General features: G+C 48.9%; 2 protein-coding genes across 24 annotated transcripts in view; one reads left to right on the top strand and one right to left on the bottom strand.

Annotated features, from left to right (window-relative positions):
* The first annotated feature begins 271 nt into the window (after positions 1-271).
* The window catches only part of Pik3cd (phosphatidylinositol-4,5-bisphosphate 3-kinase, catalytic subunit delta), a 48,627-nt gene continuing 22,394 nt past the window's right edge, over positions 272-26,504 (top strand). For 9 of the 23 annotated variants that reach the window (XM_063288141.1, XM_039110505.2, XM_039110504.2 and 6 more), the window contains exons 1-2: positions 272-1,044; positions 22,931-23,049. The gene's annotated coding sequence lies outside the window, so the exon portion shown is untranslated. Of the gene's footprint in view, positions 1,045-2,436; positions 2,562-17,048; positions 17,172-20,712; positions 21,180-21,330; positions 21,622-22,923; positions 23,050-26,504 lie in introns of those variants that run through there. The other 14 variants (XM_063288137.1, XM_039110495.2, XM_063288138.1 and 11 more) reach the window with 13 other exon arrangements.
* On the bottom strand, positions 2,881-22,235 carry LOC120103039 (uncharacterized). Its single transcript, XM_063288663.1, has 3 exons — positions 21,741-22,235; positions 16,508-16,658; positions 2,881-10,093 (listed from the first exon to the last, which is right to left on the bottom strand). Exon 3 carries the CDS (start codon positions 4,789-4,791, stop codon positions 4,120-4,122), a length of 672 nt encoding a protein of 223 aa, XP_063144733.1. The 5' UTR covers positions 4,792-10,093; positions 16,508-16,658; positions 21,741-22,235; the 3' UTR covers positions 2,881-4,119.

Here is a 26,504-nt window from a genome sequence, read left to right as displayed (position 1 = left end):
TTTGTTTTTAAAGGTGCTTTAGTTCCCGGCCAGAGTTGAAAAGGATCATTAAGCGAGCTTCGCCTTCCCCAGGTGATCCTAAAAGTAGGGAGCCCTGGTAATTACAGAGAAGCCTGACTGTCAACGGGATTTGTTTGTTTATTGGAGACAGGCGGCAGGGTCAGGCTCACCTGCTGGACTGGAAACCACTGTGTAGAACAGGATGCCCTGAACTCTGCTTGGCTCTCTGTCTCCCTAGTGCTGGGATTAAAGATATGCTTCACTACACCCAGCCAAACACTGGATGTTTTTTATTTTCAAGATGGGGTCTCTTTAGCCCTAGCTGTCCTGGAACTCCACTGCTACACCAGGTTGGCTTTAAACAGAGACCCATGTGCCTCTGCCCAAGTGCTGAGATTCAAAGCAAGGGCAACCATGCCTAGCTGATGTTCTTTTTTTCTTTTTTCTTTCTTTCTTTCTTTTTTTTTTTTTTTTTTTTTTTTTTTCCGGAGCTGGGGACCGAACCCAGGGCCTTGCGCTTGCCAGGCAAGCGCTCTACCACTGAGCTAAATCCCCAACCCCCTAGCTGATGTTCTTAAAGGACCTTTGAGACTTGGGGACTGCCTCTGTCACTCCTCTGAATTGGCTGCTAGAGCGCTCAGGACTGCAGCCACCCCTCCTGTCGTACTCCCAGACGGTCTAGGTTTTGTTTTTGCTTTGTTGTTGTTTTCTGAGTGACTGTGGCGGTGCCTAGGGCTCTCCGGACCTTTATTTGGCCATGGGCTTTGCATCAAGAGAAGACTTTGTTTTTGAACAGTGCGAGCTTCTGTGGGGTTCAAGAGGCACCTGCGGCGCTACTCTTTGCAGGGCCCGCTGGGCTTGGGGCGGGGCTGGAGAGGCGTAGGGGACCAGTTGTTTTTCCTGTTATCTGTAGAAAGGAAACAAAGTGGGAAGTGGAGTGTGCGGACTGTCAGTAGGCGGCCCTGTCCCACTGCTCGCCCCGCCTCTAGCTCACTCGCTCCTTGCCTCGGGGCTGCCAGCTCCGCGGGCGCAGCCGCTGGACCGGTAAGTGCTCTCTATGGGATTCATTCATGGCAGAGGTGGGAAGAAGACTGAGTTAGAAGGTGGGAAGGGGGTTCCGGGAGCGCGGGGCAGCTCTCCCACTCGCTCCCAGCACGCACAGCCAGTGCGCCTTGAATTTGGGGGCCTCCTGGTGTCAGGCAAGTGGACAGTGGATCCCTCTGGAGCCAGTCTGCGGGGACCTGGGCCTGAGCTACCTTGGGGTTCTGCACGTCCTCTGTGCCCGCATCCCCCTGTACCAGCATCTCCCCTACACCTGTCTCTGTGCGCCCTGATCTCCGGACAGGGGCTCTCCCGCCGGGCAGTGAGGTCCGTGTTGTGTTCTAGGCATCTGGACAGTGCGGTGAGGCTGAGCTCCAGCAGGGTTTGCCAGTCCAGGCGCTGGGACAGGGGAGCGACAAGATCCTCTGCACCCTGCCTGGCCCTGCGGTCCTCCTAGCCTCTTCACGGAGGGTCAGGACTGGCTAGGGGCAGACACTGACGTTTCTGGGCCCCCCCCCCCCCCACTGCCTGTGCTGCTTGCCGCAGAGTTTTGGACCCAGGCGAGGGAGGGCTAGATCACTACAGATCTGCGGCTGAGCTGGGGTTACGGCGGCAAAACCGCCTCCAGCTTTGCATTTCCGGACCTTTCTTTTAAAAAATACTCTTGCCGGTAAATCAGCCTGAATGGGGCCCTTTTTTTTAAAAATTTAGTTTCCTGTTCTTATTTATACTTCCTCCTCTGCACCTCATCCTTAAGAGATAGAGAGACCAGCATGACCTTTTGTGGGCCCCGGGATGGGGTTATTACTAAGGTGGCCGTTCACTTTCATGGCTCCAGAACCCAGGACGGGACTAATGGCAGAGGAGGACACGGGTACTCTGGAATTGGAGTGGAGGCTGGGAATGGGCTTTGCGATGTCAGGGTGTGAAGTGCTCACATACTGGGTGGGGCCTCGTCTAGTTCCCTTAACACCCCCCCCTTTCAGTTTGCGGATGGAATCTGGGGTCTTCTGAGCTGTCTCTGCCAGGAGCAGGGTCCTGTCAGCTTGCAGCCTCACCAGTCAGTGGGGCTTCTGCAGCAGACTTGAAGAAGCCCGCCCCCAAATGCCCTCTGAGACTCTGAGACTTGGGACACAGTATTCAATATATGTGGGATGAGGGAGGGAGGGAGAGAGGGAGAGAGGGAGAGAGGGAGAGAGGGAGAGAGGGAGAGAGGGAGAGAGAGAGAGAGAGAGAGAGAGAGAGAGAGAGAGAGAGAGAGGTGTTCCTTGGTCAGGAGTGGTTCACTATCTGCTCCAAAGGGACGTGGGAAGAAGTAAAATCATAATCCCAGTTCTCATCCCTGACACCAGAGGTTCGACCGTGCTCGTTCTTGGCTGTTTAATTCTCCCACAGGGACAAACTTGCCGGGTGTACGTACACATCTGCTGTGGGCTCCATCCCTTCTCTGGCTCAGCTGGGTTGAACTGATGCTCACTAAGGTCCCACCAGGACTAGAGACAATGCTAAGGACAAGGCAGGTAGGGAAAGCACAGGCTTCCGGGGATGGGCACGGGAGGGACAGGGATCCACAAATAGAGGAGCCAGAGTGGTCGCGGATGGTGAGAGGTGGCTTCCTGCTTCGCTGTGTTTTTCTTTAACTGCACGGTAGGAGAGGGAAGTGAATGTACAATGGATGAAGCAATTCCCCCTTTGACCGCTCTTTTCAAAATTATTTTTTGTTTGGAGCAGTTCCCCAGTTCGCCTCTGTGGGTCCAGCGCCCCAGCAAATGTTTGATTAAGACGGGACCTTAAGAAAGTGAGTCCCCAGGGAACCCGTGCTTCCCAAGAGGTCTGATAGTAGGGCTGGTCCGGAAGGCAAGTGCCCCTGGAGGATGGGCAAGGAGAACCCTGAATAGGGCACGTGTCGCAGTAATGAATGACTAGCCGCCAGCCTGCAGGACAGCAGGAGCCTGGCTTGTTTGGGCAGTGAGAAAAACACCAGCTTATCTGGAATCGGCGGACGTTGCAAGTCTCTGCTTGCTCCTGCTGTTCAACGATCAAACTGAATGAATGGTCGTTGAAGAGGCTGGTGGAATTCCCCAGCCATCATCTCAGAACCACGGCCAGTTTCAAGGTGGAAAAAAAACATCAACCGGGAACCTCCCCAATCTCTCTTGGCACCCAAACACTGTGTGTGACTTTCTGTGGGGTGCACCAAAATACAGCTCGCTCTGCTCTCCCCCAGGGCCAGGGCCGTCCCTGGGAGCTAAGAAAGCTCCCCTTCCGGTTGAATATGCACACAAAGCCTCAAGGCTTTGAGGATGGGTGAGGGTCAGGCTGCTGCTGGAGAAGGGTGCTTTGGAAGGATGCTGTTTCCTGTCCTGGGTGTGTTGGCTCTGAGCTGCTGGTCAGCCAGATGGATGCGGCCAGCTCCAACCAGGAGCGCCTCTCCTGAGGGAAAATTAATTCCATTTGTAGAGAACTGGAGGAGAGTAGAGAGCAGAGGGAGAGAGACCCAAAAGGAGAGCCCTTTGCTTGGGGTTTCAGGTCCTATCGGGATGCTGGGTTGGTTCTCGCTGTAACAAAGGAGCATCAGTTTTGTGCCTTAAAACAACAGATTTCTATTCAGGAACCAGAAGTTTGAAGTCAGAGCCTCAGCAGGTCCATGTCCCCTCCAGGACCTTAGGGTAAACCTTGCCTCTCCTAGCTGTCAGTAGCTCCAAGAGGCCCTCCTTACTCATATGCCTCTGTCCTTATAATGGTCATCTCCTCCTGTCTGTGTGGCTTGCTGTGTCTCTTGGAGGAACCGGTGCGGGAGGGAGTCATTTTGAACTTCGTTAGTGAAAGCCATTTAACTAATTAAAGTCATTAGTCATAAAGTCATCCATTAACTTATGTATGACTTTCTCAAGGGCTGGGGAGCCGGGTTGGTGAAACATGCTTTACCTGAGTACTAGCCAAAGAGCCCATGTTTAGAAACATCCATGAAAACCAAGCTTGCTGGGTAACAGTCCCAACAGCGGGAATACAAAGACAGGAAGCAGATTGCAGGGACTCACTGACCAGCAGGCCAAGGCCAAGCCTAATTGGTGAGCTCTAGGCCGAAGAGAAACCCCGTCTTGGGCTGGCAAGATGGCTCGGTAGGAGAAGGTGCTTGCTGCCCAAAGATGCAAGTATGATGACCCAGAACCCAGATAAAGGTAGAAGGAGGAAACTGTCTCCACAGAGTTGTATTCTGACTTCCATGTGTGTGCTGTGGCATGTCCCACACTGTGCACTGATGATGGTGATGATGATGATGGTGGTGGTGATGATGATGATGGTGGTGGTGGTGATGATGATGGTGGTGGTGATGATGATGATGGTGGTGGTGATGATGATGGTGGTGGTGGTGATGATGATGCTGGTGGTGATGATGATGATGGTGGTGATGATGATGATGGTGGTGGTGGTGATGATGATGATGGTGGTGATGATGATGATGATGATGATGATGATGGTGGTGGTGGTGGTGGTGATGATGGTGGTGGTGATGATGATGGTGGTGGTGGTGATGATGGTGGTGATGACAGTGACGATGATGATGATGATGGGCTGGAAAGCTGAGTCAGGGAAGCACGGCACTTTCTGCTCTTCTAGAGAGCCAGTTTGGTTTCCAGCACCCACCTGGGACAGCTCACAGCAGCCTGTAACTCCCCCTCCAGAGGAGCCAACACCCCTTCTGGCTTCCACAGCTCCTGTACTCAAGGCATATACACTCAGACACATCCATGTAAATTTTTAAAAAATCATGTTTTTCATTTTTCTTTCTTTCTTTTTCCCTTCCTTCCTTCCTTCCTTCCTTTCTTTCTTTCTTTCTTTTTGGTTGTTGTTTGTTTCTTGTTTTTTGGGTTTTTTTTGGTTCTTTTTTTCCGGAGCTGGGGACCGAACCCAGGGCCTTGCGCTTCCTAGGTATTGTTTCTTGTTTTTTAAGACAGGGTTTCTCTGTGTAGCCCTGGTTGTCCTGGAACTTGTCCTGTAGACCAGGCTGGCTGGCCTCCAACTTTGAGGTCCACCAGCCTCTGCCTTCCAAGTGCTGGGATGAAAGGTGTGCACCATTTCCCCCCAGCAAAAATATTAAAAATATTAAGTAATAATACCCTGTCTTACCAGGCGGTGGTGGTGCACACTTTTTTTTTTTTTTTTTGATTCTTTTTTTCGGAGCTGGGGACCGAACCCAGGGCCTTGCGCTTCCTAGGCAAGCACTCTACCACTGAGCTAAATCCCCAACCCCATGGTGCACACTTTTAATCCCAGTATCCTGGAGGCAGAGGCAGGTGGATCTCTGTGCATTCAAGCCCAGCCTGGTCTATAAAGTGTGTTCCAGGACATCCAAGGCTACACAGAGAAACCCTGTCTCCTGAAACCAAAAATAAATAAATAACAGACGGTGTTCCTGAGGGACAGTACCGAGGTCTTTGTCCAGCCTGTACACACATGCACACATGTACATAAACACGAACTTTTTTTTCAATCAATGTCGAGATTCGAGGGCAGAGACACCCCTGAGAGCCACTGGCCGGCTCACCAGAGCAAAGGGAGGAATCTGTATACGTTTTCCAAGGAAGACGCTGGTGTTATCTTCTTACTCATGCCCTGCCCTGCCTCTTCTGCAGGGTGACCCTAGACTGGTGTTTCAGTTCCCAGTGATCGATGCTGTCCCAAGTATCCTTTCTGCTTCCTCTTCCTTGGCTTTGTGACTAGCATCAGCTTTCTAGTCAGTTCTTCTGAGAGGCATGTGTGAGACTCCCAGGGAGGGGATGGGAGCCCTTGTGTACACTTCCCTCCCTCTCTTTCCTGTACCCCTCTCTGTCTCAGGTTGGTGCCTTCTCTGTGGCCAGAGGTGGTGACCGTCGCCCCTCTCTGCTGCTGAATCCCCATGTCCTCCTTGGGAACTGTAATTTGCCTGGCAGATTCAATGAGATGTGGCTTGTGGTGTTTGAAGGGATTTGGGGAGCCCCCATTACTGAAGCTAAAATGCAGAATCAAGAGGGAGCGTGATGGATGAGGGCGTCTCCAGGGGCCCTGCCGGGCCACTCTGTTCCCTTGGCTCTACATGGGAAATTGTTTTTCCTTGTTGTGGAGGCTGGAGCAGTGTGTTCTTAACAGGGAAGGGAAAACATTCCCTGTTGTTGAGACGAGGAAGAGACGGTGTCTGCATAGGGGAGAGGATGAAGCAGTCACCACGCAGGGGAGGGCAGGGTGGCTCCACAGAGTGTGGAATCCAGGCTTTTCCTGGGAGTCGAGCTCCCTCATTGAGTAGCAGTCCTCAGCCCAGGACTGAGTTTTAGCGTCGGCTGCTCTTAAACAATAATTTTGCTGGGCATGGTGGCACATACCTTACTTTTAGCACGCAGGAGGCAGAGGCAGGTGAGTCTCCGAGTTCAAAGCCAGCCTAAGGCTACATAGGAGGTTTTGAGGACAGCCAGGGTCTGTGTCAAAAAACAAAAATGACGAAAAAATTCTTCCTGTTGCTTTTTAGTTATTTGTATGTATATGTGTGGGCAGTGCTGGCATCATACCCCATTTAGAGCTAGAGTTAAGGTAGGGTGAGCCGCCCTGCATAGAAGCTGAGACCTAACCGGTTCCCTCCAAGAGCAGGATGTGCTGTTAACCACTGAGCCATCTTTCCAGTCCTTTTTCTTCCAAGCTGAGTGACCTTGGGCTAACTGCCTAACCTTTCTGAGCCTCAGAAGCAATATCAGTTTTTAGAATTTCATGACTGGGTAAAGGAGCCAGACACAGCAAGGCAGATGATATCTGAAAAGGAGCTAGGAGAGCCCCCTTTACCCCAAGCATGGACTCCCCCTTCCCCACTTTAGCCCCTGATAACTGCTCTCTTGTCTTTAAGACCTTGACAACTCTAGGTACCTCATGTAATCCAGTAATATACAATAATATGGCCTCATCTTTTAGACAGGGTCTCAGGGAGCTAAGGTTGGCTTCAAATTCACTACATAGCCGAGGATGGCCTTAAACTCCTGATCTCCTTGATGACAGGCTTCACTCACCATGCCCAGCGAGGCATGTGGGGTGTGTGTGTGTGTGTGCGTGTGTGTGTGTGTGTGTGTGTATTTAGGTGCACACATGTAGAGGCCAGAAGACAGGCTGTCTACCATTCTTTCTCCCTTATTCCCTTAAAACAGAGTCTCAGCCAGGCAGTGGTGACACATGACCTTAATCCCAGCACTAGGGAGACAGAGGCAGGAGGATCTCTGTGAGTTTGAGGCCAGCCTAGTCTTCGGAGGGAGTGCCAAGACAGCACATAGAAACCCTGTCTCAAAAAAAAAAAAATAAAGAAAGAAAGGAAGGAAGGAAGAAAGAAAGAAAGAAAGAAAGAAAAAAGAAAAGAAAAGAAAAGAAAAGAAAAGAAAAGAAAGGAAAAGGACAGGGTCCCTAGATGAACCTGGGCTTTTCTCTAGACTTGCCGGCCATTGAGCTCCTGGGATCCATTTATCTCTCTCCCCACCAACATCAGACTTATGGGCTGTCTTGACCATGGCCGGCTTTTCTATGGATGCTGGGAATTCACACTCAGGGGCTCGTGTTTGCACAGTGAGCACTTGTGCCCACTGAGCTGTCTTCCTAATCCCCTGTAATTGACTTTTTACGAGTTGTAACCTAACAGTTTTCCATGTTACTTCCTACCCTAGTGGTCCTTGGTGCAGCATACATCTCTAAAGCCGGGGTGCCATAGGCTCTGATGCAACCTTCAGGGAGGGACCCTTATGTTGCTTCCAGACCTGCCCGCCCACGTCACAGTCCCTATCCCTAAATCTGTGACTGAAGTTTTCAGGCACATGGCCTTCCTCATACTCTGGAATGACTATGTCAGAGACAATGTGTCTGTCTCTAGAAGCGAGGCCGATATACCACAGCTCCAAGACCCTCTCTCCATCACTGAATATCACCGAGAGACAGGTCTTGCTAACCCTCTCAAGGGTAATCATTTACGATGAAGTTCTTTGCTAGCGAGTTTAAGTAGCTTGCCTTCTGGAGTGGCCGAGTTCACATTGCAACCTTCTTCTCTCTGCTTCCTGGCTGAGTGGCCTCTGATAGGTTGCTTGACTCCTCAGGCGTTCTCTAAACTCTGTAAAACAGAGTTGATGGGCTCTGTTCCAAGGCAGATTATGTGAGACAAATTAGGTTAATAGTGCCAGGGACACAGTGTCAGCTGTTCCCAATTATCATTTGTCCCAAGTTGCCATTTTGCTCTCAAGATTCATCTCGCTCTAACAAGGAGAAATGATAGACCCCCTAAGCCAAAGGGAGAGTGACTTCCACAGAGGCATCATCAGCTGCCAAGTGGGGGGGTCGGTGATCTTAGAGGGCGGGCCAGCAAAGCCTTTCTGTCCGAATGGACTGTCCTCTTGGTTAATCCTTGGCTCTCTGGCTGGATTTGGGTGGTGGTGGTTCTGGGGCATTAAACAAGCCTGCGGCAGGGCCATGTGTGCCTTCCAGAGTAGATAGTTTTGATGGACCCTGGGCTGATTGAGCCTGGGTCCCCTGTGGTCTTGCAGCCTCTGTGGTGTGGAAAGTACAAATAAGGGTTATGAATGGTTCTTGTCAGGAGCAGAATTCATCTTGGGAACTGTTCTACTGTTTGCGAGCACGCACCCCATTGTGCGGTTTGAGAAGCCCAGGTCAGGGCTGGGATGTTAAGAGGTAGTGTTTGCTTCTCGTGCCTGTGTTTGTTTGTTCCCACCACCGCATAAGCCCGTCCCAGTGGTGCACTCCTACAATGCCAGGTCTCGGGGGATGGGTACAGGAGGATCAGAATTTCAAGGTCACCCTTGCCTACATAGCCGGTTTGAGGCTGACTTAGGTTACAGGAAACTCTGTCTCAAAGCAGATAAACTGAAGTAGGCCTAGGAATGACCCAGAGACTTCAGAAACCGGAACCTAGGGCTTGGGCACCAGCCCGGCCTTTTGCCCATGGTGCCAGTTCCTGAAGGACACCTGCTCCACTCCATATACACTTTTTTGTTGTTGTTGTTGTTGTTTTGTTTCTGTTTTCATTGCTAGGGACAGACCTCAGGGCTTTGCACATTCTAGGCAAGCTGTCTACTACCGAACTACACCCCTAGCTCTCCTAAAGCTCGGTATTTTACTTTTTAAAAGCTCGCTCCTTTTAGAAGTGGGTGTGCGTGGGTGGATGAGTGGGTGTGTGCCCTCAAAGGCCAGAGGCATCAGATCAGAGGTGGAGCTCCAAGACAGCCGTGAGCTGCCTGACACGGTTCCCGGGAACTGAACTCGGTTCCTCTACAAAAGCAATATGTGGGGTTGGGGATTTAGCTCAGTGGTAGAGCGCTTGCCTAGGAAGCGCAAGGCCCTGGGTTCGGTCCCCAGCTCTGAAAAAAAAAAAAAAAAAAGCAATACGTACTCGTGAGCCATCTCTGTCTCTCCAGCCCACTGAAGCCTTCTAGAATGAAGAGGCCCCTGATTTCACCTCCAGTGGGTCCCAGGCAGCCTCAAGTGGGCAGGGAGTAGCGCGGAACGCATGCGCAGGCGTTCCTCTTTGAGACTGACCCGCAGCTGCTGATGAAGGAAGAATATATAACTAGGACCTTGTTCTCACCTAGTCTGCTTCATGGAAAATTTCTTCTGAGGGGAATCCCACCAAAACCCCCTGCTTTCCCCACCTACTTCTCCATCTAAAAACAATTCCAAAGAGGTAAATATCCTTTACTTTCCGAGTCGACAAAAGGATAGCGCGTGCCTCTGCTTCTGGGGGCTCCCGCGTCAGGGGTGAATCATCCTTTGGGAACTTTTCTCCCTGTGGTGTGCCCGGACAGGTATTCGAATGAGGTGACTCACCTGTCATTTGGAAACCAGTCAAATGTGGTTTGAAGTTTTTGTTCAGCTAAGTGAGGCACATCTAACGCGTGGCCATTGTCTGAGACACCCAAGGTTTTCCGGTGTCTGGTGGGCTGTGCTCGGTGTCTGGTGGGCAGTGCTCGGTGTCTGGTGGGCAGTGCTCGGCGACAGCAGATGGAAACAGCTCCTTGATAGTAGTGTTCAGAGCAAGGGCCTCGGAATTAAACAGATGAAGGCTAGCAATTTAGCTCAGTGGGACAGGGCAATTGACTAGTGTGCCTGAGGTCCTGGGCTTGAGTTGATCCTTAGCATCGAAAATGTGTGAGAAAGAACGAGAGCTGGTGAGATGGCTCAGTGGGTAGGGATGCTCGCTGCCGAGTCTCATGGCCTGATTTGTTCCCTAGCAATGCATGGTGGGAAGAGAGGATAGTTTCCCATAAGTTGTCCTCTGACTTCCACCCACCCGGTCGGTGGCATTCTCATGTCTGTACCCACAAACATATACATAGGTAAATGCAATCCAAAAAAGAGTTAGACAGGTAGACTGGGCATAGCGGCCTACGCCTGTAATCCTGGCACTCAAGAGGCTGAGGCAAGAGGATCGGGAGTTCGATGCTAACCTAGGTTACCTAGCAAGAGGCAGGTGGTTCACAAACTTAGATACTTAACATGTTATGTGAACTCCATGAGTGTGTGAGCCGACAAGGTTTCGTCTGAAAAACTGGGCCTCACGGAGTTTCACTGGTTGGTTCTGATGGTCAGATATGATTGAACCTCGCACAGCTTACGGCCCCACGAAAAACTCTACATTTTCTGCCACTTGAAGTCTGAATCTTTAGGGGCCCACGCTGTGGCAAGGAATGGTGCACGAACAACAGGCGTGCGTGCCACACGTTATGGCTGAAGCTCGCACGGTGTGGTGTGAGCGTCAGCCTTTTGCAACTCGATAGTGTGCCCCAGACGATGTCTGTCTGTAGCTCTAACACATGGGCGGACTACTTCACAAGCGGCCGCGCGCGCGGGATCCCCGGGCACGAGGCTTGTGGGAAAGAGCTGGGAAAAGGTTGAGCAGCTGGAAGTAACCTTGACCCAGATGAACCAATCTTCTCCAACTTTCCCAGCCACTCCTCTGGCCAGAGGAGATGTTCTGTATAACCAGGGTCCGTGACATCGACCCGCCCCCACCGTGACCTTGCTTTGAAGCTTCAGGCCCTATTTTAAAACTGACATTAATTTTACATTCTCTTCCGCGATGCTTGTATGTTTATTTTACTATAAAGAATATTTCTTGGGGCTGGAGAGATGGCTCAGCGGTTAAGAGCACTGACTGCTCTTCCAGAGGTCCTGAGTTTAATTCCCAGCAACCACATGGTGGCTCACAACCATCTGTAATGGGGATCTGATGCCCTCTTCAGGTGTGTCTGAAGACAGCGACAATGTGCTTATATATAATAAATAAATCTTATTTTTAAAGAAAGAAGTTTTAAAAGATACTAAATACTGCAAGGATATGGAGGTGGTCACGTCTTCTAAGAGTTATGGACTGATGTGTTCTGTAGTGCATATTAGATTTTATATATATGTGTGTGTGTGTGTGCACATAGTATATATAATAAACATATATTTACTATTAAATATATTTAAATTTTATTTAATATTATATTATTACATTTTATATAATAAATACACTATTATATTTATATTACATGTGTAATATTTATAGAGCCATCCGTGACATTGCACATGTATAGTATATATATATATATATATTTTTTTTTTTTTTTTGGTTCTTTTTTTCGGAACTGGGGACCGAACCCAGGGCCTTGCGCTTCCTAGGCAAGCGCTCTACCACTGAGCTAAATCCCCAACCCCTATAGTATATATTTTTAATTCAAGTTACTTATAAAAATTTGGAACGTACAAATAAGGAAGAAAAAGTACAAAATAAAGAGAGGTGTCGGCCTGACCCCCCAGGTAGGGACTACATAAAACTGTGCTCTCTCACACAGGAAATAGCACATGACGGCTCACCTGCATATAGACATTGATCCACACATCTCATCCAGGATTCCCAACACTACAGAGCCAGCCTATGTGATACCACCGCCTCGTAGGCTGTGCTCGCCTGCTGTCATAGCAGAACCAGCACAATGGAGGTCTTTGATACCTATTATCCAATCCACAGGCTCTTGAGACAGCACCGTGAAGATACACTGTGTATTGTGATGTGTCCATCTGCTCAGCACAAGTGTTTGCTTCTAGGTGGCTGAGAATGGACAGTCCTGGGGTGCGACACCCCCATTCGGGTGTGAGGTTCCACACCCCACTGTTCCAGCACCTTGACCTTACTGAAGCTTTGGTGGTTGAGTTTTATGTTATTTATTTATTAGTTTTCAGATTTATTTATTTTATGTGCATGTATGTAAGCTTGGGAGTATATATGTGCACCATGTGTGTGAAGGAGGTGTCCACAGAGGCGCCCAGGAGAGGGCATTAGATCCCCTGATGCTAGACAACAGGCAGTTGTGAGCCAGCATGTGTCTGGGGGAGGGGAAGGAGAGGTGGAGATGGAGGGGGTGGGTGTATTTAGATTACAGCACCAGGCTAGGATCAAGCTTTTAACACAGGCCTGATCCATGACAGTACTTCCCTGCTAACTGGTATTTAACATGGGGCTGGGTGTGTGTGGGAGGGCGTGGGGGTGGTGAGCGGGGTGGTGCTTCCTGCCGTCCCACAGGTCACCTGCTCTCTAAGGACAGCTCTGTGACAGAGTTTAGCTTAAATTTTGCCAGGCTCATTTAAAAAACAAACAAAACAAAACAAAAAGACCCCAGCAGTTGCCACAACACATCTCTAAAATGATTCTAGAAAATTAGGTCCAGAAACAAACCCCGGTGCCCTTTGGAAAGGAACTGGAAACATTGTTCATTCAGCTCATTACTCTAACTTTCCCCTCCATAGGAATTCACAGCCGGCCTTTTCCACAAACAGAGCACTTTTTCCCACTCAGGGATGACACAAAACTCAGGTTCCCAGGGTTCCTTGGGCTGGGAACCTGAGACTCCCCTGTGAATACTTGTAGAAGCTGCCTGTGTGCGCCATGGATCCCTGTTCCCGAGTCCAAGGTCACCCACCGTGTGCTGCTGCTCCTGTCCTGGGCCAAGCACTGAGCAGAGGAGAGCTTAGCAGGTGTCTTCAAAGACAAGTCTATTCCAGAGCCGGAAACACTAGTGGTTTCTTTTTTGTTTGTTTGTTTGTTTTGTTTGGTAGAATCTTGAAAGAATGAACAACGCCTACACAAGCCTCATTTTCCTCGGCTGCCCACCCACTTCCGTGCCCTGAGTCACAAACTCTGGGAGCCTCAATTAAGACAGACCTGTGGTCAGAGCTTAGGGACTTTACCCCAGAGGAGAAGGAAGCTTCAGGTCCTAATTAACTTGGCTTTTTAACTACAGTTGAGTGACTTTTTGAGTTAACCCGGAGGGTGAGATTTCAAAGCTTAATGAAACTGTGTGAAGTGGAGGGAGAGAGAAGACTCTTGTAATTAGGTAAAAGTATCAAGAACAGAGCAGCACAGGACAGGCATGCACCTCTGGTCCCAGCTACTCAGGGAGCTGCTGCAGCTGGTTCGCTGACACTTAAATTAGAAACCAGCTTGGGGGGGTTGGGGATTTAGCTCAGTGGTAGAGCGCTTGCCTAGGAAGCGCAAGGCCCTGGGCCCCGGGGGGGGGGGGGGGGGGGGGGAGGAGAACCAAAAAAAAAAAAAAAAAAAAAGAAAACAGCTTGGGGGGCAAACACAAGTGAAGACACTGTTTCTAAACAAAACAAAACAGTATAGTGAGGTCATGTGAATAAATATAAAAATCTTGTCTCTTGGGGGGGGGGCGGAACTGGCTGGTTTTGCATCACCTTGACACAAGCTAAAGATATCAGAGAGGAAACAACCTCAGTTGAGGAAATGCCTCCATGAGATCCAGCTGTAGGGCGTTTACTTAGTCAGTGATCAAGGGGAGAAGGGCCCTGCCCATGGTGGGTGGGTCCATCCCAGGGTGGTCCTGGGTTCTATAAGAAAGCAGGCTGAGCAAGCCAGGGGGAGCAAGTCAGTCAGCAGTACTCCTCAGTATCTGCTCCTGCTTCCAGTTCCTGCCGTAAGTGAGTTCCTGTCCTGGTTTCCTTCAGTGCTGGACTACAAAGTAGAAGTGTAAGCTGAATAAACCCTTTCTTCCCTTATTTATTTATTTATTTATTTATTTATTTATTTATTTATTTATTTGGTCATGGTTTTTATTACAGCAATAGAAACCCTAAGACAAGCAGATTACCAGGAGGGGGTATTGCTATGACGGACTTGACTGTGTTGTTTTGGAGAGGATTGTGGGAGGACTTTGGAATTTTGAGCTAGGAAAGTCACCGTGAAGACGATGGGGGCCTGCCTTGTGATGTTTCAGAGGGAAGCCAAGACTCTTACCAGGCTTTTGTGTGAAGAATTTGTGATTCTGGGCGTCTGGGGCTGAAGAATCACTGATTAACCAGATACCAGAACTTGTAAAGGAAACCTTTGCTTTGCTGGGAGACTCAGTGCTGGTCAGTTGGAGCTGAGAAATTAAGTGATTAAGAGGAAACCAGCATCAGTGAGGTGAAAGCTTCTGGAAGGTGTTTCCTGAGAGTTAACACACAGAAGCTCTGTTCCAGAGGCAGCCTGTTCCTCAGGCTGGCCTCGGAGCTTGGAGTGTAAGAGTCACCAGGTGGTGCTTGTTTTGAAGCCTTGAAGGGGTCATGGAGAGCAGCTGAGGCTTGGCACTGAGAGAGGCCAGGGGAGGTGAACGTGAAGGATTGAAGGGGTCCTACAGAGACATTGAGGCTTGGCCCCGGAAAGAGACCCTATGAGATGCTGTTGGTAAAACCGAAGCCCAGTTGCAGCAAGGGACCCCAGCAGTTTAGGAGATGCCAGTACCGTGGGATGACCACCGAGAACCTAGAAAGCAAACTGTGTGTGCTGCAGAGCGGGGAGCTGGAGAAGTGACCCAAGTCCTTTGGACGAGCCCAGGAGACAGCGACTAGATCCCCGACATTGGATGGTTGGAGATTGGTTTTGCTTTGGTTTGATTGTGACTGTCCCCTGATTTTTTTTTTTTTTCCATCTTGAAATAAGATATTTTACTGGAGCCCACAGTCGAGAGAATGAAATACGGTTGAATTAAAAATATATATCTTTGGATTTTAAAAGATTGAGCATTTTTTTTTCTTTTTTTCGGAGCTGGGGACCGAACCCAGGGCCTTGCGCTTCCTAGGCAAGCGCTCTACCACTGAACTAAATCCCCAACCCCAAGATTGAGCATTTTTAAAGAGACTGAAATTTTAGTGTGTTTGAATTTGTAAAAAAAAAAAAAAACTGGGACTTTAAACTTCTGTCTTTAATGTGAGATCTTCGGGAGGAATAAGGAAGGAGGGGTTGTAGCTTAATATCGATGTGTCTGTCAGGTTGATAAGGGGTCAGTTGTACTGGCTGGGGAAAGGCCTCCCTGAGACCCAGCTGTAAGGCATTTTCTCAATTAGTGATCAATGGGGGACCCCATTGTGGATGGTCCTGGGTTCTATAAGAAAGTAGATTGAGGGCTGGAGAGATGGCTCAGTGGTTAAGAGCACTGACTGCTCCTCCAGAGGTCCTGACTTCAATTCCCAGCAACCACATGGTGGCTCACAACCATCTGTAATGGGATCTGGTGTGTCTGAAGACAGCTATGGTGTACAGTGTAATAAACTAATAAATCTTAAAAAAAAAAAAAAGAAAAGAAAGAAAGTAGATTGAGCAAGTCTCGGGGAGCAAGCCAGTAAGCAGCACCCCTCCATGGCCTCTGCATCCCCTCCTGCTTCTGGGCTCCTGTGCCATTTGAGTTTCTGTCCTGGCTTCCCTCAGTGATGGACTCCACGTGTAAGCGGAGCAAGCCCTTTCCTCCCTGACTTGGCTTCTGGTCATGGTGTTCCGCTGCGGCGAGAAAAACCCTGACTAAGATGGATAAATCTTCACTGCCCTCCTGTTTTCCCATTAGAATTTAAAGATTTATTTATTTTATGCATATGGGTACTACATCTTAACCTCCTAGCCATCTCTCTCCAGCCCTCTGATTAGAATTTAAAACACATTTAACACACTTTACCGTAGCTGCATCTGATCTTCCCCGACTTTATCCTTGTGGTGCTTTTCATTCTTTGCTGTGACAGACGCCATGACCAAAAGCCACTTAGGGAAAGAATGGGCTTATTTTATTTTAGAGGGTAAAGTCTGTGGTGGTTTGAGTCAGAATAGCCCCCATGGGCTCATATATTTTAATGTTTGGTTACCGGGGAGTGGCATCGTTAGGAGGTCTATTAGTCTGTCTATTAGTCTTCAGATTAACGGAATTTATAGAATGAATATATATGTATATATAAATATATTTATGTATATATACATATATGCACAAATACATTTATTTATACATGTATATGTATATATACATACATATACATACATATACATATATACACATGTGTTTATGTATATATGTGTATATATGTATGTGTGTGTATATACACATAAATGTATGTATATATAGATATAGATATATGATTTATTAAAGTGACTTACCAGCTGTACTCGAGCTAATTCAATGTTGGTTGGCTGTGAACAGAAAGTCCAACAATCCAGTAGTTGCTCAGTCCACAAGGCTGATGTCTCACTAGTTTTCAGCATATGCTGGAATCCCAAAGAAGTAGGCTCTAATTCAGTGGATCTCAACCTGTAGGTTGCAACCCTTTGTGTGACCAAATGATCCTTTCTTTTTTTTTTGGTTCTTTTTTTTCCGGAGCTGGGGACCGAACCCGGGGCCTTGCGCTTCCTAGGTAAGCGCTCTACCACTGAGCTAAATCCCCAGCCCCCAAATGATCCTTTCACAGAGCTCACCTAAGACCATTGGGAAACAAGTGTTTACATTATTACTATTCATAACAGTAGCAAAGTTTCAGTTACAAAGTAGCGACAAAAATAATTTTATGGTTGGGGGTCAGCATAACAAGGAACTGTGTCAGGAAGGTAGAGAGCTGCCGATCTAAAACCTGGGAAAGAATGGACCGTCTAGCAAGGGGAGAGCAAGCAGACAAAGAAGCTTCCTTCTTCCATGTTCATATAGGTTTCCAGCAGAAGGTGTGCCCCAGATTAAAGGTATGTCTCTAGCTCCAGATGTATTCAAGTTGACAACCAAGAATAGTCATCACATAGTTCCTCATTGAGGAAAGTCAAAGCAGGAAGTAAGGTAAGAATCATGGGAAAATGCTACTTGCTGTTTCCCCATCTCTGGTTTGCTTTCTCACAGGTTCATGCCTAGCTAGTTTTCTAATATAGCTCAAGGACCACCTGTCTAGGGAATGGTGCCACCCGTAGTGGGCTGGGCAGTCTAGATAATCTACCACACACATCAACCCCCTGCCCCCTTCTCAGGTGACCCTACACTGTGTCCACCACACACATCTACCCCTTCCCCCTTCTCAGGTGACCCTACACAGTGTCAAGTTGTCAATGCTTAAAAGCATAAATAGTCTCTTCTCTTGTCTTATCTGAGCACACCTAGGAATGCAGCTGCCACTTTGAGTAGGAAGAAGCCTGCAGGACTCCTGCAGGGAAGGCAGTGGGGATTCAGACAGGCTGCTACAAGAGGCAAGATTGTGTCACACTTTGGTGACCTGGAAGTGTCAGGACCGAGAGGGGGAGGAGTGATGGATGGAGCCGATAAACTTCTTGAGTGGAACAAGGGCTCCCATGAGTGGAAGTATTTGGTTTCCGGTTCTTAGGCTAGGATATTTGCAGAGAATTGGCTCCTTTTGGAGCAAACAGAGGGGAGGAAATCTAATTTTCTCTGTTTACACTTGAGTTTTGACAGTAATGAAACTCCTAGATGAGTGTGTGTGTGTGTGTGTGTGTGTGTGTGCGCACGTGTGGGAGTCAGAGGTTAACAATGGATATATCTTCTACATCCTAAGTTTTATAAGCATGCACCTCCAAGCCTGGCTTCTCTCCAGACTTTGTTTGGCTTCTAACTTTATTGTATTATTGTCATTGGGAGTAGGGCACGTGCCACTGTGCACGTGTGGAAGTCACAGGACCACTTCGTGAAGTTGTCATTCTCCTTCCACCATTAGAAGGGCCCCAGGACAAACACAGGTTGTTCAGCTTGCAAGGCAAGCCTTTACCTTTACCCACTGAGCCTTCTCTCTGGACTTTTTAAATTTTTTTTAAAAATGGTTCCTATCTTTCCTGTATTTGCCAGCATAGTTTGAACACATTTCTGTGATATACATAGGTCGTCTTTTTTGTGGGTTTTGCCGTTTCAAAGAAATCCTATATTTTCCTCTGGGACTCAAAGAGAAATTAGTACCTGACTGCGTGCGCTGTTTACACCCCAAACCAGTCACGGGCTTCCATTGTTAAAGAACATCTTGTCTTTGAGCTTGATGTCCATTCAGACCCATGCTTTGGTAGGGGGAGCTGAATTGGGGGGAGGGGTAACACTATGCAAGGACTTGGCTCCTGTGGGGGTGGAGGGCTTCCTCCCTCCTTGTCTACTTGTTCAAGATAGAGCAATGACTTTTCTTAATCTGGGTGGCCTAGGAGAACCAGACTTCATACCTTGGAGATTTTAGGTAGCTCTGTTCCCAGATTTGCTTGTAGACTCTAAGGGAAGGGGGAGACTCCCCGGGTCAGGGACCCTAGGGCTTCGGGTTGGCCACACCCAGTGGTCCTGGTTCCAAAGATCCAGAGGTTGGCTTACACAGCTGGATGCTTGAGGCCTTAGGGCAATATGTGCCTTCCCTGTTCATGTTAATACACAAACATATATGTATATGCCTGGGGAATTGTCTTGTGAAACCAGGTTTCACTGTATAGCCCTGACTGTCCTGGAATTCCCTGTGTAGGCCAGGCTGGTCTTGAACTCACAGAGATCCACCTGCCTCTGCCTCCCTGCTCGAGAGCTGGGATTAAGTTGGCCCCATGAAGCTCAGCCATTGATATCTTTTTTTAAAGACATCTAGACATGGTACTGGAGATGAATTGCATCCTGTCCCGCCTAATTCTCCTTCTAGGGTGCTCCAGGCAGAGCTGCTGGGGGCCGTGGGAAGCTCCTGGCCTGGGCTTTGTGACTCTTGGCTGGGGACCTCCCACATCCTGGCCATCTCAGCAGCCTAGTCCTCCCATGCTGCGCTTAGCGATTCCTGGGAACTTCTGGCCAGCTTTTGTCTTCTTCCCTCTTTGTTAACTCTGGGACGTTCCTCAGACTCTCAGCAATGAGAACCAGTGAGAACTAGCCTCATCTGGGGCGGTGGTGGGCCTAGAGCCCCTCCCTCCTCTGAGCTCCACTTTCCCCAAAGGCTTAAATCTAAGAACAGTGTAAGAGGACCAGACAAAGCAAGTGAAGTGGTTCATGGGGCCAGTGCGAAGTCAAACCGGTTCCATGCTAGCACTGCTGTCAAAAAGCCGTGTGAACTGGGCTTGCAGTCCCAGCTCTTGAGGAGGCGAGGATTTCAGGGTCAGTCTAGGTGACCTGAGTGAGACCATCTCAAAACTCGGGAGGTAGCAGCAAGCAGATTTCTGTGAGTTCGAGGCTAGCCTAGTCAACATAGTGAGTTCCAGGCCAGCCAGGATCGCAAACAGGGAGCTCCTGTTTCAAATATATATGTGTGTGTGTGTATAATTTTAAAAAGGCTGGGGGTGGGCTATAGAGATTGCTCAGTGGTTAGAGCACTGACTGCTCTTCCTAAGGTCCTGAGTTCAAATCCCAGCAACCACACGGTGGCTCATAACCATCTGTAATGAGATCTGTTGCTCTCTTCTGGTGTGTCTGAAGAGAGTGACAGTGTATTCACATATATTTTAAAAAAAAATCTTTAAATAGGCTGGGCACACAAAGCCCAGTAGTAAAGCGAAGCGAAACAGAAAGGCTGTGCAGATCGTATGTAGATGGGAGGGTGCCCTGGGTTTCCTCATCCACTGCTCCAGGGAGAACAATCAGTACCTGCCGTATGGCTTCCTGGGTGGAACCTCAGCCCTAGTACAGCGTTGCTTTTGTAAGGAACTTAGATGTGTTGAGTAAAAGTCTGGGTAAATCACTTATTTCTAATTCCATGTGGGGATCTCCCATGGGCAGACCACCTGCTAGGAACAACCAGCATGCCAGATCTGAGCCCAGAGTCAAGACTGGGGACTGCCTGATACTTGAGGACAACAGCTCCAAGTCCGACCCAGATCTGAATGTTCTGCCCTTCCAGGTGATGTCCTGGAAACCCACAGGGCTGAATCCATGTTTTTTGTTGTTGTTTTCTCCTCAACTTGATGAAACTCATAGTTATCTGGGAAGAAGAACTCCAATTGAGAAAATACTTCTCACATGTTGCCAGTAGGCAAGTCTGGGGGGGAGGGTACTTTCCAGATTAATGATTGATGGAACCCAGCTCAGTAGGGGTGGTGACACTCTTGGGTAGGTGGTCCCAAGCAGTCCTGAGAAAGCAGGCTGAGGAAGCTGGTAAGAGCATTTTTCTGTGGCTTCTGCTTCAGTTCCTGCCTCTAGGTTCCTGTCTTGAGTTTCTGCCTTGGTTTCCCTTAATGGACTGTGACCAGGCATATGTAAGCCAAATAAACCCTCTTCTGCTCAAATTGCTTTTTGTCATGGTGTCTTATCAGAGCAATACAAAGCAAGCTAAGACAAGAGACTGGGTAGACGACTAGGTCTCTCTTTATAAATAGTGCCTAATATCCGCTGGCGTTAAGAGATCTAGGACGGGAAGCTTATGTTTGTCATCCTGAATCACACGGCTGCTCTAAGGCTCCAGGATGGGGAGATGGGGAAAACTCTAAAGACTCTGGCCTTAACCCCTGGCTAAGGTGTCTCCACCTCCTAGTGCCCGCCCCGCGGCTATTCCTCCTGCAGTGCTGTGCTAGATGGGGTATTAATACTAGTAGACTGAAGTGGTGAGGCGGCCTCTGTTCCCGCCCCATCCCTGGGATGCTCCGCCTCTGACCGCGCCCGCCTCGCCCCACCCGGCCGCCCTCTCATGCCCGTTGTTCAGCCCCGCCCCGAGCCGCGCCCCTCCGCGGATGCTCGCTCGCTCACTCACCGCCACCTCGAGCGGCGGGGCCTGCCCTCAGGCCCTGCCGGCTGCACTCCGCCGCCCGGAGGCTGGCGCCCTCCGGTCACTTCGGGACCCTCCCGCCGTGTCCCCTGGGTAACTGTCTCCAGGGAGACGGAGCCCGCCCCTGCCACCAACACCGGGTACGAAACCCACCTGTGCGGGAGTCTTTGGGGTCCTTGTGCCTTCCCTAACTGGCCAGATGCTCTGCCCCGCCTAATACCCGGCTTTGTCCGCCTGGGTTTGGGCGGGCAGGGTGGGAGTTCATCAGGGTTCCAGGGTGGCGGAGCTTAGGAGAGGTAGGAGCATCCAGAGGATGCTTTCCAGCACCCCGCCTGAGAGGCTGAGTCTCACACAGGGTCGAGCCTGCCTGGGATTCCCTGGTCTGTGTGTGTATGTGTGTGTGTGTTTGAGTGTGATGGGGGGTGGTGGTGCTGAGTTTCATCTTTTTGTGAGTCTCTAAGGATGAAATCCTGGGTGTGTCTCCTGCCGCCCTTGATGCCGGACCCTCAGTGGGCTCCCGAGGAGGACGCGCTTTGCTTAGGAGGACGAGCTGTTTACTTCACTGGAACCCGAAGCAGTTCGGTGCGCGCTCCCCGGTCCACCCCCTCCCCCTGTCCCCGATTCCCTACCCATCAGTCGGCTCGCTCCCGCTCCATCCCTAGCTTTGCCCTTGAACCAAGAGAGGCTAACCGAAAACATACCCAGGCTTGGAAGTCCGATCCGTCTTCCGCTGTGGGACTTAGTCCTTCCTGACTAATCCCTGGTGCATTTTTTCCTAGCTCCTTATCTCCGGTCCTGGATTCCTGAGGACGCAATCTTCAGGCTCCATCATGCTCTCTGCTTTGTCTTTCCCGTTTTCAAAGCGCTTTCTTTCTGCACTTAACTTCTTGTTTCCCTGGCTCTGTCCTACAACTGTTTTTCTTGCTCTCTTCGTACTGTTTTCACTGGTCAGCATGTGAGTTATTTCTTCTTTTAGTCCTTGACCCAATCCTCGGGTGGATCTCAGATAGTTTTCTTGGGAAGCCCTAGTGGCCCTCCCGGTTGCTAAACCGAAGGGTTTATCCACACCCACCTGCCCAGGCTCTTGCTACAGGGTTGCTGAGCGAGCTTTCAGGGTCTGGTCTGGCCGGAGGACTTCAGCTTAGACCCTGGGAAATGTGTGTCGATAAGTATACACTATTTCCAGCGGGCTCCTAAGAGCTTTGCTTTTGTCTTACGGAGAAGGCAGTAATTAGTGGAGTGTCTTGTGTGTCTTCAGCCGCCTTTCCCACTCTGTCTAACGGAGCCGGGGCTCGCATTGCCCCACCATCCAAGTGCCCAGGAGCAGGGTATCCATTAGTTCTCCCATAGGGAGCAAGTTATTTCTAGGTGTGCCCAAGGTGGAGAAGAAACACCCCTCCGCTCCCAGCTGAGCTTCTCATCTCTAACACAACAAGGGTGAATCTCCCTTTAGCCTTGGCTCTGGAAAGAGCTACATGGGGAAATGAAGACCTAAAGTGCATGAACTTTTATTTCTTGAAGCCACGTAATGGGATTCGAACTTATGCAGGGCTCAGATCAATTAACTCTGCTTTTACGAAACCAACCAGCAGCTCTAAACGACCACCTGAGCCATCTGTGTGCATCCCACCTTCAGGTCTGGGAATGACCCTGTGCTTTACTTCTGTGCTGGCAAAGTGGACTGGGGTGGGGTTGACACAGGTAGCTAGATAGGTTGACCCAGCAAATTGGGCTTGGCTTACAAGAAGGGGATCTGAGATGAAATGGGGCTTCCTTCAGTACTGGGAGTCTCTTTGCGTGTTGGGCAGGCAAACACTGCCCTGAGCTACATGGTCAGCATGGGTCTGAACGTCTGTGTTCAAAGTGTTCTCTCCTCCTTTCTTCCTTTCAGACACATAAGGAGCTGAGAGCCAGGCAGAAGTGGGATGAAGCTCCCTGATGGCAAAGCACCTGTAATCTCCCAGGCACAGGGGCCTTGGCTGGTGGTCCTTCTCGGCCCATCCCAAACAGGTAGGTTAGGGGAAGAGAGGAAGAGATACTGTATTACAGATAGGGATTTCAAGAAAATCTACCCTCTCGGACTTGTCCATAGGGTGAGCCTTCTCAGAGGAAGAGAGCGGGGGTTGGGATTATAGCCAGGTGGTGGCATTAAGTAGGGGCTTTTGTGTCTACAGAGACCGGGGCAGTCACAAAGCCAAGGTAGGTTTCTCTCTTGAGTTTCTGGGCCACTGTTGTGCATCTGAATGCTAGGTCTCCAGTTGGTGGAACTGTTCAGGAAGGGTTAGGAGGTGTGGCCTTGTCAGGGGAATGTGTCACTGGGGGACTTGAGGTTCCAAAAGACTCAGGCCATTTCTGGTGTCTCTTTCCACTGTTTCATGTTTATATCTTAAGATGCACGGCCTCAGCGTCTCCAGCACCATGTTTGCCCGCCTGCCACCACGTCCGCCACCATCATGGTCATGGATTCTAGTCCCCTAAAATCACGAGCCCCAAATAAACTCTCCTATAACTTGCCTCGGTTATGGTGTCTTTCCACAGCAATAGAAAAGTACCTAAGGCACCTCCCATCCAGGCAGTAAGCAGGGTGGGCATTGAGCTGTGTGGTGGAGAAGTCGGGGGTCCCCTTGCAGTCTGGGGTCCCCTTGCAGGTGTATGATTATCGTGTAGGCATGGAGAACACTGAGAAGCGTTGCCTTTTCAGGAAGAAAAGGGCAGGGTCAGTGTCACCTGTGAAGTTTCCCCAGCCTTTTTTCTCATCGTCTCTAGGTCTTTCTTAGTGCTTGCTAAACCTCTCTGTTGTGGATCTCTTTCAAAATAAAAATATTATGCAACTTTCTTTCTTTCCTTCTTTCTTTCTTCTTTCCCTTCCTCTTTTTCCTCTTCCTATACCGTCCCCTCCTGGTCCCCCCCCCCTTCTCCTCTTCTTCAGTTTTTCAAAACAGTCCCTGACTGTCCTGGAACTCCCTTTGTAGACCAGACTAGCCTCAAACTCAGAGGTCCACCTTTCTCTGCCTCCTGCATGCTGAAATTAAAGGTGTGTGCCGTCACTGCCCAGCTTTAAACAAAATGTTAACAATGGCAGAACTTTTTTTTTTATGATGGAAACTTAGTTTTCAAAATGCCTTAAATTTTTTACATGTATGATTAGTGTGTGTTCAGACACACTTATGCCATGGTGGTGTGTGTGCAGAGGTCAGAGGACAATTTTGTGGAGTTGAATTCTTTTCTTTTTTTATTTTAGGTCTCTTTTTCTTTCTTTCTTTCTTTCTTTCTTTCTTTCTTTCTTTTTTTTTTTTTTTTTTTTTTTTTTTGGTTCTTTTTTTCGGAGCTGGGGACCGAACCCAGGGCCTTGCGCTTCCTAGGTAAGCGCTCTACCACTGAGCTAAATCCCCAGCCCCTCTTTCTTTCTTTATTTATTTATTTATTAGGTCTCTTTTTCTTTTCTTTTTTTTAATTTTTTTTTATTTTTTTATTTTATTTTATTTTTTTTTCTTTTTTTCTGAGCTGGGGACCGAACCCAGGGCCTTGCGCTTCCTAGGTAAGCGCTCTACCACTGAGCTAAATCCCCAGCCCTCTTCTTTTTTTTTTAAATTGGGTACTTTATGTATTTACATTTCAAATGTATTCCCTTTCCTGGTTTCTCTTCCGGAATCCCCCTCTCCCATACCTCCTCCCCTTGCTTCAATGAGGACAATCCTGTGGCGTTGTTTTCCATTTCCTCTTTATGTGGGTTGAGAGGAGTGGTCTTGGGTCGCCAACCTTGCACAGAAAATACCTTTACTCATCTCCATGGCTCCGGAAATACCCCCTTAATAATAACTTTAGCCTTTATTCGTAAAGAATTTTAATTTAATTTTTTTTTTTTTTTGAGCTGGGGACCGAACCCAGGGCCTTGTGCTTGCTAGGCAAGTGCTCTACCACTGAGCTAAATCCCCAACCCCAAGAGTTTTAATTTTAAAAGATTCATTTTTATTTAATGTGTATGACTGTTTACCTGCTTGTACGTATGTGCACCATGTGCTTGTGGTACACATGGAACTCAGAAGAGGGCATTGGATTCCCTGAAACTGGAGTTGTGCATCTCTTGGGAACTCTGCAGTCATTACAAAGTGTGCTTACAGCAGCTGTGGATACCCACAAAGAATGAGTCTGTCTGTTGTTAAACATGGCTGGAGGGGAGAGGCTCAGGGGTTCTACCTCTCACGGTTGGACTCTCCCTTTGGTAGATCTAGGGAGAGACCACCAGACTCCAGTGAATAGTATGATCCTGGTTAAATTAAATGGATCAGAAAAACAAATCATGAATCAGGGAAAGGGGCTGGTGGGGAGGAAGGAAGTTGATAGAAGTTGGAGGGAGATTTCAAAAAGTTGAAAGATGGATAGGAAGGAACCTAGACGCTCACGCAGAAAATGATGGAGGCTTGGGGTCTCAGCTTCCACCCATTCACCAAGCAGGGCCTTGCAAAAAGCTTCTCTCTGAGGAAACTGATCTCACAAGAACAGCCACCATCAATCCCGACATTGATCACTGGCTCACGTAGCCCTTGACACAGTGAACCCTTCCAGTGTCCAAATGGGGTTAGTGGCTGTGACAGTGTGACTCTGAAGTTTCACACTCGGTATCATGTTTCAAATGTTTGTCCCCATGTGGTGGTACACTCCTGGGAGGCTGTTGGAAGCCTGGGTAAAGTAAGACGTGATAAGCAGAAGGTAGGTATGAGGGTGAGGGTGGTATCCCTAGTTTTTGCTGTGCTGTCTGCTTCTGGGTCTACCATGATGTGAACAGCATCTGCCACAGACCTGCAAGCCATGAACTAGCTGATCATGACCATGCCTGCCTGGCAGTGATGGACTGAGACCCTGAAACTGTGAGCCAAAATAAGTCTTTCCTTCCTAAGTCGTTCCTGTGAGTTATTTTGTTACAGGGAAGTGAAAGTAGCTGACCCAGTGCCCTTACCTTTGACCTGGCAGCCCTGGATGGTCCTACATAGTTAAGGTCTTAGCAAGAATGACCCAGACAGACAGGCAGGCAGACAGACAAAGGAAACCAGAAGTTGCCACATTTTCTTCTTAAAGGAGAGACAAAATGCTCTTGGGCATTGAAACTAAGTTAACAGTGGTTGAGTTGTAGCTCAGTTGGCTTGCACAGAGCCCTGGTTCAGCCCCCAATACTGCGTAAGTTAGGTGTGCTGGGGCCTCCCAGTACTTGGGAGGCAGGAGGATCAGAAGTTCAAAGTCACTCTTCGCTACATGAGTTCAAGGTTACCTTGAGATTCTGTCGCAAACAAACAAACCCCTGTGGCATCAGAAATAATGGTTTTCTTTTAAAGATTATTACTTTTATTTTAAAGATAGGGGCTCTCTGTGTAGCAGCTCTAGTTGTCCTGGAACTATCCTGTGTAGTCTAAGATGGCCTCAAACTCGCAGAGATCCACACCTCCCAAGTGTGGGAATTAAAGGCACGT

This window comes from Rattus norvegicus, chromosome 5, assembly GCF_036323735.1.
Source record: "Rattus norvegicus strain BN/NHsdMcwi chromosome 5, GRCr8, whole genome shotgun sequence".
Classification (NCBI taxonomy): domain Eukaryota; kingdom Metazoa; phylum Chordata; class Mammalia; order Rodentia; family Muridae; genus Rattus; species Rattus norvegicus.
This window is presented reverse-complemented; position numbering and strand designations above follow the sequence as displayed.